The sequence below is a fragment of the Trachurus japonicus genome, chromosome 3 (assembly GCF_045865225.1).
Source record: "Trachurus japonicus isolate A0001 chromosome 3, Traja_1.0".
Lineage (NCBI taxonomy): Eukaryota > Metazoa > Chordata > Actinopteri > Carangiformes > Carangidae > Trachurus > Trachurus japonicus.
In genome coordinates, this window is record NC_140909.1 from 2439774 (window position 1) to 2453744 (window position 13971).

Below are 13971 nucleotides of genomic sequence, written 5' to 3' on the forward strand. Positions count from 1 at the left end.
TTTCTCCAAAAATAATTATGGTCATTGAGCATTGATTGATCAAAATCTATAATACCTATCGAAACGTGGAATAATACACCAATACACAAGACTTGTGTCTACTGTTTAAAGTTCAAATGGAGTCTCTAGGTGAAGGTATGCCTGAGCAGTAGACGTTTATAAAACTCCAATGATTGTTCTTTTTCGCTCTTTTTTTTCCGCCCGTCCCATCGACTTCAATGCGAAATTTACGATTTCCCAGTGGCCCTAATTAGCCCATGGCTATACAATCTGGCATGTTTGCACACGGTGATGTCCATGAACTTGAACTGTCCCTTCAGTGTGTCACAGGCTGGTGCATAAATGTGGATGAACGAATGTGTTCTGTTTTGTTTGGGTGCATATTTCCAGAGGACCTTGTTGAAGCTGAAGCTTTGTGTGAGAAGTGAAAAGGATCCTGGTGTTTCAGGAGAGAGAGAGAGAGACAGAGAGAGAGAAACATGGAGCACTAGCAGGTTGACTGTCTTGGCCCGACTCTGGCTGACTGTGCACATACCTCACTTCTCTCTCTCTCTCTGGGAGGCTTAACAACACGATCTTTGGATGATTTGAAAGCACAGAGAAACCTTTTAAATTCACAAGAAGCACCACCTGAACTCAAAAAGCAAACCAGCTCTGTGCTGAAATCTACATTAGGTGCATTTACACATGTGAAACCCGTCTGGTTGAGTGTAATCTGTTGTTTTGACGTCTGTGCTGCTCGAGCCGCTGACGTGAAGTTTCCTCCCACGCATGAATTTGCCTGCAGGCCGGTGATTCACCAAGGTTTACTTTCAAATATGTTGGGATTGCTTGTTTTACCCGATAGGGCACTCCAAGCGGGTGGTGTCTGGAGAGCATTGAACTTTAATTAAGTTTTCAAAACAACAGTAAAAAACCTGTTGTACTAGTTACATGTGCTCTTTACAGATGATTTACTTTTACTCTATTATATTTTTATCAATGACTCTCTGCTTTGCCCTGTCACAGGAGGACAGATGGAGCTGCACTGTTCATACTCAGACTTTAATGCAGGAAGTGAGACATTTAATGTCAAGGAGCTTCATTTTTCTCTCTCTATCTTTTATGATTGATCAGTAAACAATGGATCTTTTCATTCACTATCTACACTCTGTGAAAAAGACGACTCAGGCCGTTTTTAAAAGTAAACTAAAACCTTTTTATTCTGGCTTGTATGTAGTGAAACGTCCTATGGTTTATAGTTGTTTTTACTGATTGATCGTTCTAATCTTTTATTCTTGCTGCTGTGTTTGCTTTTATTCCTTTTATTGTTATTTCTATTTTTATTCTTGGTCCTTTATGTCTCCAAGTCCTCTTTGCTTCACCTCTTTACTTGTCTTATTGGGTTTTTAATCAAGCTGTAAAGCTCGATGAATCGCTCTCAACTGACTTGAAAGGTGCTTTATAAATAAAATGGGATTGATTGATTGATTGATTGATTGATTGATTGATTGATTGATTGATTGATTGATTGATTGATTGATTGATTGATTGATTGATATTGGATTAAAGATGGTTGTAATTCACAGGAAACTGGCTTCAATTATATTTTCTCCTTTAAAGGGATAGTTCACCCAAAATTGAAATTTCACTCATTATCTACTCCCCCTCATGTGGACTAAGGGCTGGGAGAAGTTTCAGAGTCCTCCGTGGCTTCTCTGAGTTACAGGGGGTCTCGGCGTAGCAGTGCATGTCCATATAACGGTTGCAAATGGATACCAACTGTCTTCGTAACAAAAAGACACACCAAAAAACATCCAAATACCTCCATGCTGCTTGTATGTAATGTCCGTCTTGTATTGAAGCCCCGAAATGCGAAATTGTCCCGAAAATATATATTTGAAGCTTGTTTTGTAGCGGAAGCTTCTTGAAGCTCCTCTTCCCGGTTCGTCAAATTTGGACGAACTGGGAAGAGGACAGACCCTGGTTCGACGGACATTACATACGAGCAGCATGGAGGTATTTGGATGTTTTTTGGTGTGTCTATTTGTTACGAAGACAGTTGGTATCCATTTGCAGCCGTTATATGGACATGCACTGCTATTTCAATTTTGGGTGAACTATCCCTTTAACATCAGTATTTATTCCTGACTTATTCCATGTTCTCTACACTTCTGTGTGTTTTTCCACTGAAGTTGAAACCACACATGAAAATCTAAGCGACTAACTCGGTGATTTGGATTATTATGAAGATGATACAGGAACTTGACATCAGTCTCACACGGTGTCATCCTCCTCCATCTTTTGTGTCACTGCGTCACGCCGTCCCTCCCCCCGCGTCATTGAACCTTCCCTGTCGTCTTTTCTGTGAAGCCATTTGCTGAAAAGACAAAGGAGCCCCCGCCCCCACCCCACCCCCTCCGATCCACTCGCTGTGGCCCCAACTGTTGTTATGGCAACACGTCAAGGGCCTCACATGCTACATATATATATATATCAGCTGAAGTGAAGGTGGAGGCCTCAGCGCAGAGAGCACACGATGCTGCAGGAAAACCAAGATATCAAGATCCTCCCATCGCCTGAACACACAAACTGTAAAAGCCTATTGTCCAGTACTGGTGTGTGTGTGTGTATTTATGAGTGTGAATGTGTGTCTTTTTGTGCACACAAACACACACACACATAAGTCTCTGAGTGCCAGCCAAACAAAAGTTCAGCCCTCAGAGTGAATTAGGGCACCAGAGAGCCACATAGCCTCTCAGCCGTTGCCATGGTAACATTTGTTGGACAAAAAAAGTACACTGTCACTGTAACACACACACACACACACACACACACACACACACACACTCATTAGGTAATACAACATGAGAGAACAGAACACACACACGCACACACACACACAGTCTGAGGTAAGAGGTAATTATTCAGAAGTTGTTCAACTCTGCAGTGATTTACCTTCTTCTATACATACAGTACAATTCTTCTATACATTAACATACGGTACGATTCTTCTATACATTAACATACAGTACGATTCTTCTATACATTAACATACGGTACGATTCTTCTATACTTTAACGTACGGTACGATTCTTCTATACATTAACATACGGTACGATTCTTCTATACTTTAACGTACGGTACGATTCTTCTATACATTAACATTTGGTTCGATTCTTCTATACATTAACATACCGTACGATTCTTCTATAGGCTACATTAACGAACGGTACGATTCTTCTATACATTAACGTACGGTACGATTCTTCTATACATTAACATACGGTACGATTCTTCTATACATTAACGTACGGTACGATTCTTCTATACATTAACGTACGGTACGATTCTTCTATATATTTACGTACGGTACGATTCTTCTACACTTTAACGTACGATACAATTCTTCTATACATTAACGTACAATACGATTCTTCTATACATTAACATTCGGTAGGCCTAGGATTCTTCTATATATTTACATACGGTACAATTATTCTATACACTAACGTATGATTCTTCTCTACATTAACATACAGTACGATTCTTCTATACATCAACGTGCGGTACGATTCTTCTATACATTAACATTTGGTTCGATTCTTCTATACATTAACATACCATACGATTCTTCTATATATTTACGTACGGTACGATTCTTCTACATTAACGAACGGTACGATTCTTCTATACATTAACGTACGGTACGATTCTTCTATACATTAACGTACGGTACGATTCTTCTATACATCAACGTACGGTACGATTCTTCTATACTTTAATGTACGATACGATTCTTCTATACATTAACGTACGGTACGATTCTTCTATACATCAACGTACGGTACGATTCTTCTATACTTTAATGTACGATACGATTCTTCTATACATTAACGTACGGTACGATTCTTCTATACATCAACGTACGGTACGATTCTTCTATACTTTAATGTACGATACGATTCTTCTATACTTTAACGTACAGTACGATTCTTCTATACATTAACATACGGTACAATTCTTCTAAACATTAACATACGGTACGATTCTTCTATACATTAACATACGGTATGATTCTTCCTTATATTAACATTCGGTATGATTCTTCTTTATATTTACATATGGTACGATTCCTCTATACACCATACGGTACAATTCTTCTATACATTAACATATGGTACGATTCTTCTATACATGAACATAGGGTATGATTCTTCTATTATTAACATACGGTACGATTCTTCTATTCAATATGATTCTTCTATATATTAACATTTGGTACGATTCTTCTTTATATTTACATACGGTACAATTCTTCTATACATTAACGTATCGTACGATTCTTCTGTATATTAACATTCGGTAGGCCTATGATTCTTCTACACATTAACATTCGGTACGATTCTTCTATACTTTCACATTCAGTATGATTCTTCTATACATTAACATACAGTATGAGGCCCCGTCCATACGAACCCGGGTATTTTTGAAATTGTGTGTTTCTCTACACGGTTTGGCCTTTCGTCCACACGTAACCGCAGAACTGGGCTCCTGAAACCGGAGTTTTTTGTAACCGGAGTCCAGGGTGAACTTTTTCGAAAACTCCGGTTTCAGCTTCACGTGTGGACAGGAAAACCGGACATTTTTCAGAAATCCCTGCCCTCCCTAGTTACTGTTGCTAGCACGTCAAGTTCTCGACGCTGACCATGCGCTGACCACTCAGACGCTCCTGTGAATATCAATAATCACTAAACATGCGGACACTAATACAAAACCGCGTGGTCACCATATGTGGTTACATGCTGCTATTCCGACATGCCGCTATTTCGACATTGACTTCTAATTTTATTTTTCAAGCGTCCCACTAGTCCGAGATTCTTTTTTCATTGTCGGAGTGGGGGCACTTTACTATTTTTCAAACATTCCGCTTTTCCGACATTGATTGATTAGGCTACGTTATAGTCAGACCTGTCCTGATTTTTTTTCTTCATCTGAGACACTGTTTCTCATACACAAATACATAGGCCTATAAGAGAGAAGAAAAAACAAACCCTCCAAGTTTAAAAACACACCGGCAGCAGCGCACACTGATCTGCAGCTACTGAGACTGTTATTATTCTGTCACTGAAGTCAGCTGAAGAGAGAATAACTTTGTTGCTGCTCCACAGAGCGCACATGGCTAATTAATATGCACGTGCTGACCATTGTGTCTACGCATTCCGGGGGCAGAGGTGTGTTCACGTGCACAACTGCACACCATTCTTGTAACCAGTTTGATTTATCAAAGAGAAATTGCGGAGAGTTGTGCATGCACAGTTTGATAGATCTGAAAAAGGTGTAAATATTTTGGGTGTCTTTTCTCCGTAGGCCTAAGCAAAACATTTAGTAGCAGCAGTTTTACACTGCTTACTTACAGTTTTGATAAATGAGGCCCCAGGCCCTAAGCCCAGAGCCCAGACACTACAGCTGCAGCTCCGCGGTTCATCCGCCGCGCTGTCCGTGGTGCTGAAGGTGACAGGTTAACTTGACAAACAAACTGCAGCATAGTTCTGTTTGTTTATCATGTGTGTTAGTTTTGTTTGCGACTTGATAGTTGAGTTGTTGAAATTAAGAACATCACTCCCTCATCAAACCGGTGATAGGCATGCTGAAAAGAAAAGAGAGAGAGACGCGCCTGGGTATCGCAGCTGTAAAAAAAAAAAAAAAAAAAAAAAAAAAATCGGAATAGCGGTATCAAAAAGTGTCGGACTACCGGCATGTCTAGATAGAGGGATGTCGTCTAATAGCGGGATGTCTAAATAGAGACATGTCGGAATAGCGGGCAGACCCCACCATGCTGATATGGCTAAAATAGGCTTTTATCAAATTGTAAATTGCGGTCACTTCCCCACTGTGTTGCTTCCTTCCGTCCTGTACATTTGTTTTAAATGAAGCCTTTCAGAATCAATCAGTGGATCGATGGATTGTCGTTACGATGTGTGTATTTGTGTATTTTCGTATCTGTCATAAACAAGAGATTACGGGCGGGGTGTGTTAGTAGCGCGGACTCGCGGTGCCGGTCAGTTTGAGCTGTTTGAGCCTCCACTCTCTCTGTACAAGTTACAGCTGCTTTCCTGTTAGGAGTGATATCACCACCTACTGCTTTGGAATGCACATGAAGACGGATTTGCGGTTTCATGTGGACGGAGTTATTTTTTATCACACCGGTGGTGTGGACGCGAATTTTTTTTTAACCGGGGTCCAGAAAAGTTCGGTTTCAAAAATACCCGTGTTCGTGTGGACTAGGCCTGAGACAGTTCAGTTGTTACTCTAACCCACTGTGTGTAATGAATGGACTCATTAATGAGCTGGTGTTGTGTTGTGGCTGATGAATAGGTCGGTTTATAAAGGAATCAGTTTACAGTGAATAGTGACGTGTGTGGTCACTGGTCAGTGTCAGTCTGATCCTGTAGCTACAACACTGTGACACTGCTGGGATCAATGAACCAGTACCAAATCAGATATATGATATTTACAGAGAATAAAGTGATAATATAATGTAACTTAAGGCTTTTTGTTTCAGGTGTGAACAGGGAGGTTTGTAATGTGGTCTCACCCAGAACCAGCAGCTCCACCGAGGCTTTGTTCGGTCCCTCCAGATCATCAGCTATAATCACGTTACAGGTGTAGACGCCGCTGTCGCCCCACTTGACCTCTCCTATCCTCAGGTCCGCTTCTGCATCAGCACACACACACACACACACACACACACACACACACAGTGGACAAGGTTAAAAAAAGATAGAGAAACAAACTGGTAGAAGTGAGAAATACACAAACCACCACAGAAAACAGGGAAACATGAAAACGAATTAGTCTCTAATGGATCTAATTTACATTCATGATGTTTGGATTTCATTATTTTAAAGAGTGTACTATACTACACCACACTATACTCTACTATATTAGACTCTAACTGCATTGCACGACTACACTACACTGTTGTAGTGGATGGAGTCAAAGTATGAGATCTCTAAAGACAAGTTAAAGCTGAACTCTCCAGGTCTGGTCTCTCCTCCTCTGTGAAGACCAGACGAGAGCTGGGACACCGGGTCGGAGGCTCTGATCTTACAAGGTTGGTTTTCAGCCAAGAGACGCTCCATTCTCCCTGGAACTAGTTACTAGGCATTTATTTAACCAGAACTAGAGACAAGGGTCACATGGAGCTGAGTTCCTCTTTAACCTTCTGTATGTTGTTGTAAAGTTGTCTTTACTGGGGTCGTTTATACAGGGGGTCATGTTATGTTTCCTAGACCAAGAACTAATGCCATTAAAAAAACAGTCATGTTCAGAGCCATTTCTGAGTGGAATAAGTTGCCATCAATTAACTCAAGCAACAAGTAAAGAACGTTTTTAAAAAAAACAGCTAAAAAGGTTGTCTTGGGTAAAGGCCTGAAAACTCTGTGACCTGTTTTTGCTGATTTTTTTTTAATGAAATTTTACCTCAGTGTTTTTGGTAACTTGTTATAAATTTGATTGTTGGCGGGTGCTGTGTGTGTGTGCTTGTATGTGTGGGTGAGCATGTGTAGTTGGGAAATTAAGTGTTGAAACTGTATTCATGTAAAATATTATTGTTATTTGGATTTATACGCATGTTTTAACATGGACCCCAGGAAGAGCAGCTGTTGTAGGAGTAACAGCTAATGGGGATCCAAATAAACAAATATACAGTGTGTTGCACTCGTTTTTATGGGACTTGTACTTTTTCCCATGTGCCATATCATGCTTCCTCTTGCACTTTGACGGTGGACTGTAGGAAGTGAATTGCCCTACAGGCTACAGGGATTAATACAGTTATGTGTATGTGTATCTGTATGTGATACACTGCAAAAACTCTAAATCTTTCCAAGAATATTTGTCCTATTTCTTGTCAAAATGTCTCATTTCTAGTCAAAACTAAACTCTTTCCACTTTAAATAAGACTCATCACCTAAAAATTTACTTGTTTTTAGATCATTTTCACTTGTTTCAAACTAATTTTCACTTGAAATAAGTAGAAAAATCTGCCAGTGAAAGCAAGTTTTTTGTGCTTGTAATAAGAAAGAAAAACTTGCTCCACTATCAGATTTTTCTACTTATTTCAAGTGAAAATCTGCTTGAAAGAAGTAAAAAGTGTCTAAAAACAAGCTGCTTTTTAATGTATAACTATGTATGTAAATATACATATTTTAGGTATAATGAGATTTGTTTTGACTAGAAATGACATTTTGACTAGAAATAAGACAAAATTGGTAAGATTTTGAGTTTTTGCAATACCATAATAGTACATTTGTGAACTCTGTATTACGTTTCACTGCATTAGAACTTTTTCATTTATATATGGAAGCAGGATCTCCGGCAGTGAGCTCTGGTCTGACCCACACTAACACAACACAACACAATGCCTGGCTGCTGCTGGCTCCATTGTGAGAGCGTCAGACATATAAAAATAAAAACACACACAGCAGACAGGAAGTGGGTTGTGTAATTCCCTGTGTTTTCCTGTTAGCCAAGGAAGAGGGAGGAGAGACCGACCAGGCTCAGTGCCACCGACCAACACACTGACTGGTTTCATCTGAAGCCACCTTGTTATAAAACCATCCTGTTGTCTTGTAGTTTCACTTTGATCCACTCAGCTGTTTAAAGTGGAGGTCAGTGTGTTGGTGTGTGTCTGTGTTCACCAACCCCACGCCAACTAAGTGAAATGCATGCTGGGACAGACTCTGAGGACCCTGAGGAGGATTACATGGGTATGGATGACTGGCCGCCGCTCTGCAGGAGACACGGTTTAAAGGGATAGTTCAACATTTTGGCAAATTGGCCCGTTGCCATAATCCCTATAATCATAGCAGTAGGTTTGTTACCTTTAATTGTCGGTGCAAGCTATTTTTAGAACGGCGGAGCAGAGCAGCAGGCTTCTCAGAGCTACGCTACGGAGGATTTCTTGGTTTCCCTCATCAAACTCATCAAATACAAAATCCCAAAACTCCAAAATGCTTTTGTGGACAAGTTGTGACCTGCACAATCACCACGCTATGAGATTATAATGGAACGTTACGAAACTGAGCCGTTTTCGAGGTAAATACAGAGACTGCTTGATGAAAAACTGTCCCTGAAGGCAACGCGCATCAGCGGTTTTGCATGAATTTCCCTCTAAAACAACTCTGTCTGGTAACGTTGTGTTATTATCTCATAGCGTGGTGAATGTGCAGCTCACAACTTGTCCACCAGAGCGTTGTGGAGTTGTTGGATTGTGTATTTGATGAGTTTGATGAGGGAAACCTAAGAAATCCCATAATGAGCCTCCTCTGTAGCGTAGCTCTGAGCAGCTCACGGCTCTGCTCCGCCGTTCTAAAAACAGCTTGCACCGACAATTAAAGGTAACGAACCTACTGCTACGACTATAGGGATTATGGATGGCAATGGGCCAATTTGCCAAAATGTTGAACTATCCCTTTAACAACACCAACCCCATGCCAACTAAGTGAAATGCATGCTGGGACAGACTCGAACCCTGAGGAGGATTACATGGGTCTGGATGACTGGGCGCCGCTCTGCTGGAGACACGGTTTAAAGCTTTCACCTTTTTGTTCATGTAGTACAACACAACACGGCTACACCGGGACAGACCGGACACTGAGAGGGGGATGAGTGTGTGTGTGTGTGTGTGTGTGTGTGTGTGTGTGTGTGTGTGGCCGGACGGACGGTGGGAAGGAAAAAAAATTTAAAAAGCGGGACACTGAAGTAGATGAGAGAGGAAGAAGTGAGAGGTCAGGATGAATGAGAGGACGGCGTGAAACTGCTTCTTTTGTCCGTGTCCCTGGCTACAGAAGAGAAGAGAAGAGAAGAGAAGAGAAGAGAAGAGAAGAGAAGAGAAGAGAAGCCCGATTCTTCAGCCAGAGTTACAGCTTCATAAATCTGAGGCTGCAAACAAGGCGCCCCACACACACACACACACACACACACACACAGTAGAGACCCTCAGATGATCCTTGAACGCCACGACGATGCTGCGACTGTAGAATTCCTGTGGTTAATCTGTTGGAAACTGTTGGAAACTCTTTCACATCATCATAACAGATTTAATTAACAACAACGATGATAAACTTTACTTTATTGCCGTGTGGGCGAAGCTGCTGCCGGAGTTCCAGACAAATACTGATCATTTAAAGGGATAGTTCAACATTTTGGCAAATTGGCCCATTGCCATAATCCCTATAGTCATAGCAGTAGGTTCGTTACCTTTAATTGTCGGTGCAAGCTATTTTTAGAACGGCGGAGCAGAGCCGTGAGCTGCTCAGGGCTACGCTACGGAGGCTCATTTTGGGATTTCTTGGTTTCCCTCATCAAACTCATCAAATACACAATCCAACAACTCCACAACGCTCTGGTGGACAAGTTGTGAGCTGCACATTCACCACGCTATGAGATAATAACACAACGTTACCAGACAGAGTTGTTTTAGAGGGAAATTCATGCAAAACCGCTGATGCACGTTGCCTTCAGGGACAGTTTTTCATCAAGCAGTCTCTGTATTTCCCTCCACGAACCTACTGCTATGACTATAGGGATTATGGTAATGGGCCAATTTGCCAAAATGTTGAACTATCCCTTTAAGGGAAATCAAATGTGCATTAATGTTGCTGCTTTTGGGTAAATTTTTAATGTAAACAACATTACGGTTAATATTTTCAATGATGCACCAGATTAGAGAGTTTCATCTTTGTACAATTTGCATCATTGGTTCTGTGAAAATCTCTTCCATATCTATGCAACATTGGTATTGAAACTGAAAGATCTCTAAATGAATCAATATTGAAACAGAATCGAGTCGGTTCAGTAAATCAGTAGCGACACCCAGCAATAGGCCCAACATGGCATCAGTTTATATCACTTCAATGGTGTGTTGGGACTCAGCCCAGTCAAAATGGAGTACAAGACTGCATGGCTTCTTTGTCTCCCAGACAAAGGAAAACCATTGAACTCAACCTCCCAGCGTCCTTCACCTTTTCACACCTAGGTGTGGAACCTCCACTACTGACCCCCATTGGTCAGGTATGGCCCCAGGACCTGTGAGGTCACAGGCCATATAAAAGGAGAAGTGCCCTTCTCTTCGCTCTCTTCGTCTCTTCTCTTGCCCGCTCTTCAGAAGGAGCTGCCGCTCCTCTCAGCTCCTCACCTGGAGCTACTGCTACAGCTCTCCAATCTCCATGAGGCCTGCCTGCACAAGGCAGACACCTCCACTGGTAGCGCCGCGAGTGCCTACCAACGGATTAAAGAAAAGGAACCAGCTAGCACGACGCAAGCTCTGCTAGTTGAGCTACGGAGCCACAAAACAAAGCAACCAACTCAGCAAGGAGAAGGACTCTCCTCAACGGAACTCAAACTACACAGCCAGGACGGCTGTAGTTCACTGGACAAAGACACAATCACTGGACTTAACTTCCACAACAGGACCAGCAAAACCTGCAACCGCAGGAATCCCCACCAGCACCGGGAACTTCTCACCCTCATGTGACTTGGTAACGTAACTGGGCCTAGTTAGGATTACCTTGCACCTTGACTAAGCATAGAATACCTCAACCATGCCAATGTATGTATTGATTGAAATCAGTTAAAATACTTGAGCTTTGTTGTTGTTGCTTTGTTGTTGTCAGCTATAGTCTCATATTTAGTTAACCTATGTTTAACATGCAACTTGAGCGTTGAACAAAGGACACACCTTTGTTCACCTCCCCCACATCACATGTGGTTGGTCTTAGAGGCCATCTTGGAGGCCATTTGGTTGTAACTCCCTTTGTCTCAGGACAAAGCAACCATCCTCCATCTTTTCCATTGTCTGAGATCACACTTCACACCTCACAGACACATGGTCACCGACACATAGCCATACACTCTCACCAACACACACACACACACACACACACACACACACACACACACACACACACACACACACACACACACACACACACACGTGTACATAGTGTATGTAGCTTGTCTTAGTTTCATGTTTTGTTATTCCATTTTCTAGATGTGTCCAATAAACTTCCTTGAAACTTTACTTGTCTGTTAATGTTATACAATAGTGAGTATGCCAACCTCTACGCAGTAGAACTTCTAAATCCTTCAACTTTGCAGCTATTGATAATGTTAATTTGTTTATAATTATTAATTTAATCATTAAACAAGGTTCTATATTAATAGTTAGCACACCCTTTTGAGACTGACTTTGGTACATTGGCTGTCTGGTGCCCCGAGGTGGATTTAATAAAATTAAATCCCATTAATAAATTTTATAGTAATTATTGATATTTTGGTATTGATATTTTACTAATTTGATAGCCAATAACCCTCTTAATAATAACTTTACTTATAGTTGGTATAACCCCAACATAAATGGTGCTTCCGTCGTGAGGCATCTAAATAATCTTAATAAATTACCTATAAGTTGTGTTAGAGCACAACATTAATGGTGCCCCGTGTGAGGCTGTGTACTGTTGGCATTTATTCACATTTGTACAATAGTAATTGTGAGCAAAGTTTTGGACATTACTGAAAGTGAAATCCAAAACTGAATTAACCAAAAGTTCACATTCAACAGAGCGAGTCTGCTACACGAGTAGACATCTGACTTTACATGCAGAAAGTGAATTGTGCTGAATTTTGATTTATTCCTGAGTTTTGCTAAAACTCTTTTGAGAATTAAGCCCATTGTGCTGCATCAAGAATTTGCGACTGTTGCTAGTCTTTCCAGTTGAGTCTTCTCTGTGAGAACGTTAAGAATTCCTGTCCCGCATTTGAATACCACATATTCAATGCTACTTTGTTTGAACTGTCAAAATTGGTTGTTAAGCTAAGTGCTCCCCTTACCCTTAACTTTAAGACACAGCGTGCCGCCGGCCCTGTGTAACCTAGAGAGCTTGTACCGGTTGTTACTGCCATGCATTTCAACCTGATTAAGAATAGAGCTTGAAGATAGAGCCACAGTGTGCTGCCAGCCCTGTGAAGTTTTGTACCTCGCTGTCACTCCCAGCTTGAGTTACTGTAAGAAACCACTTGAGTAGTGCATAGCCAAAGCTACACTACAAGGTGTCTGCCACGCAACACCACTGCAAACCAAATTGCTTCTTTTTAAAGGTTTCTTAGATTTTACTTAATCTCACCTCCCAGAGTAACAATGGAGAACCCCTGTGTAGAGCAGTTCATGTCTTCCCTGGCTCAGAGCCTAAACCCCGGCTACTCTGAACTCATCAACAAGTTGAATCTCAGTGAGTGTAGGAAAGAATTGGACTTGCTACTTAATGACAGGTGTGATGCTCAGACAGCATCCAAGGGCCCATTGTTAAGATGCATGCTTCTGATCCTCCACAGACAGACCAGTCTTTCAGCTCAGACCCAAGCAGCTCTGGAACAAGAGGTAGAGTCCCTAAGAGTGCAAAATGCTAGTCTACTTCAAGAAGTGAAGACAGCAAACCAGAAAGCTTTACGTTACCTAGAACATTTGCACTCAGCAGAGTTAGATCTCTGTTCACAGAAGGAGGAGTTGTTTAAACTTAGGTCAGAACGCTCTGACTCTCCACAGTCTTGCAACCAAAGTGATTCAGGTTACTCTGACTCACACTCCTCCCTTGGAGAAAGGTTAACTCCTTCTCCATGCAGATGGGAACATTCCCCACCTGACCTTAAGTCCTTGGGAAATAAGTCAGCTCCCCAACCTCCACTAAGGTGTCGAGGTAACAGCCACTTGACTTCCCATCTTCCTGATGTAGATAGTGAGGAGACATGTAGTGTAGTATCTAGCATGTATAGTGCATCTTGTTCTCCTCAGCCACTTAATCAGGCTTTCACCTGTGCTCGTCCCTCCAGAGGGGGGACTAGAACATCTCCGAACTGTCCATCCTCTTCCCTGCAGCACCAGGAGAGTGATGACAGGTGTTCAGTCCTTGCCTTCCCACCTGTAAGACCCAG

At 41.6% G+C, this 13971-nt stretch overlaps 1 protein-coding gene across 1 annotated transcript in view; it reads right to left on the minus strand.

Moving 5' to 3' along the window:
• LOC146989403 (uncharacterized) overlaps positions 1-13971 on the minus strand; it is a 41568-nt gene that overhangs the window by 18927 nt on the left and 8670 nt on the right. The window contains exon 3 of the mRNA XM_085773005.1: positions 6578-6697. Coding sequence (XP_085629131.1) covers positions 6578-6697 — 120 coding nt within the window. The remainder of the gene's footprint in view (positions 1-6577; positions 6698-13971) is intronic.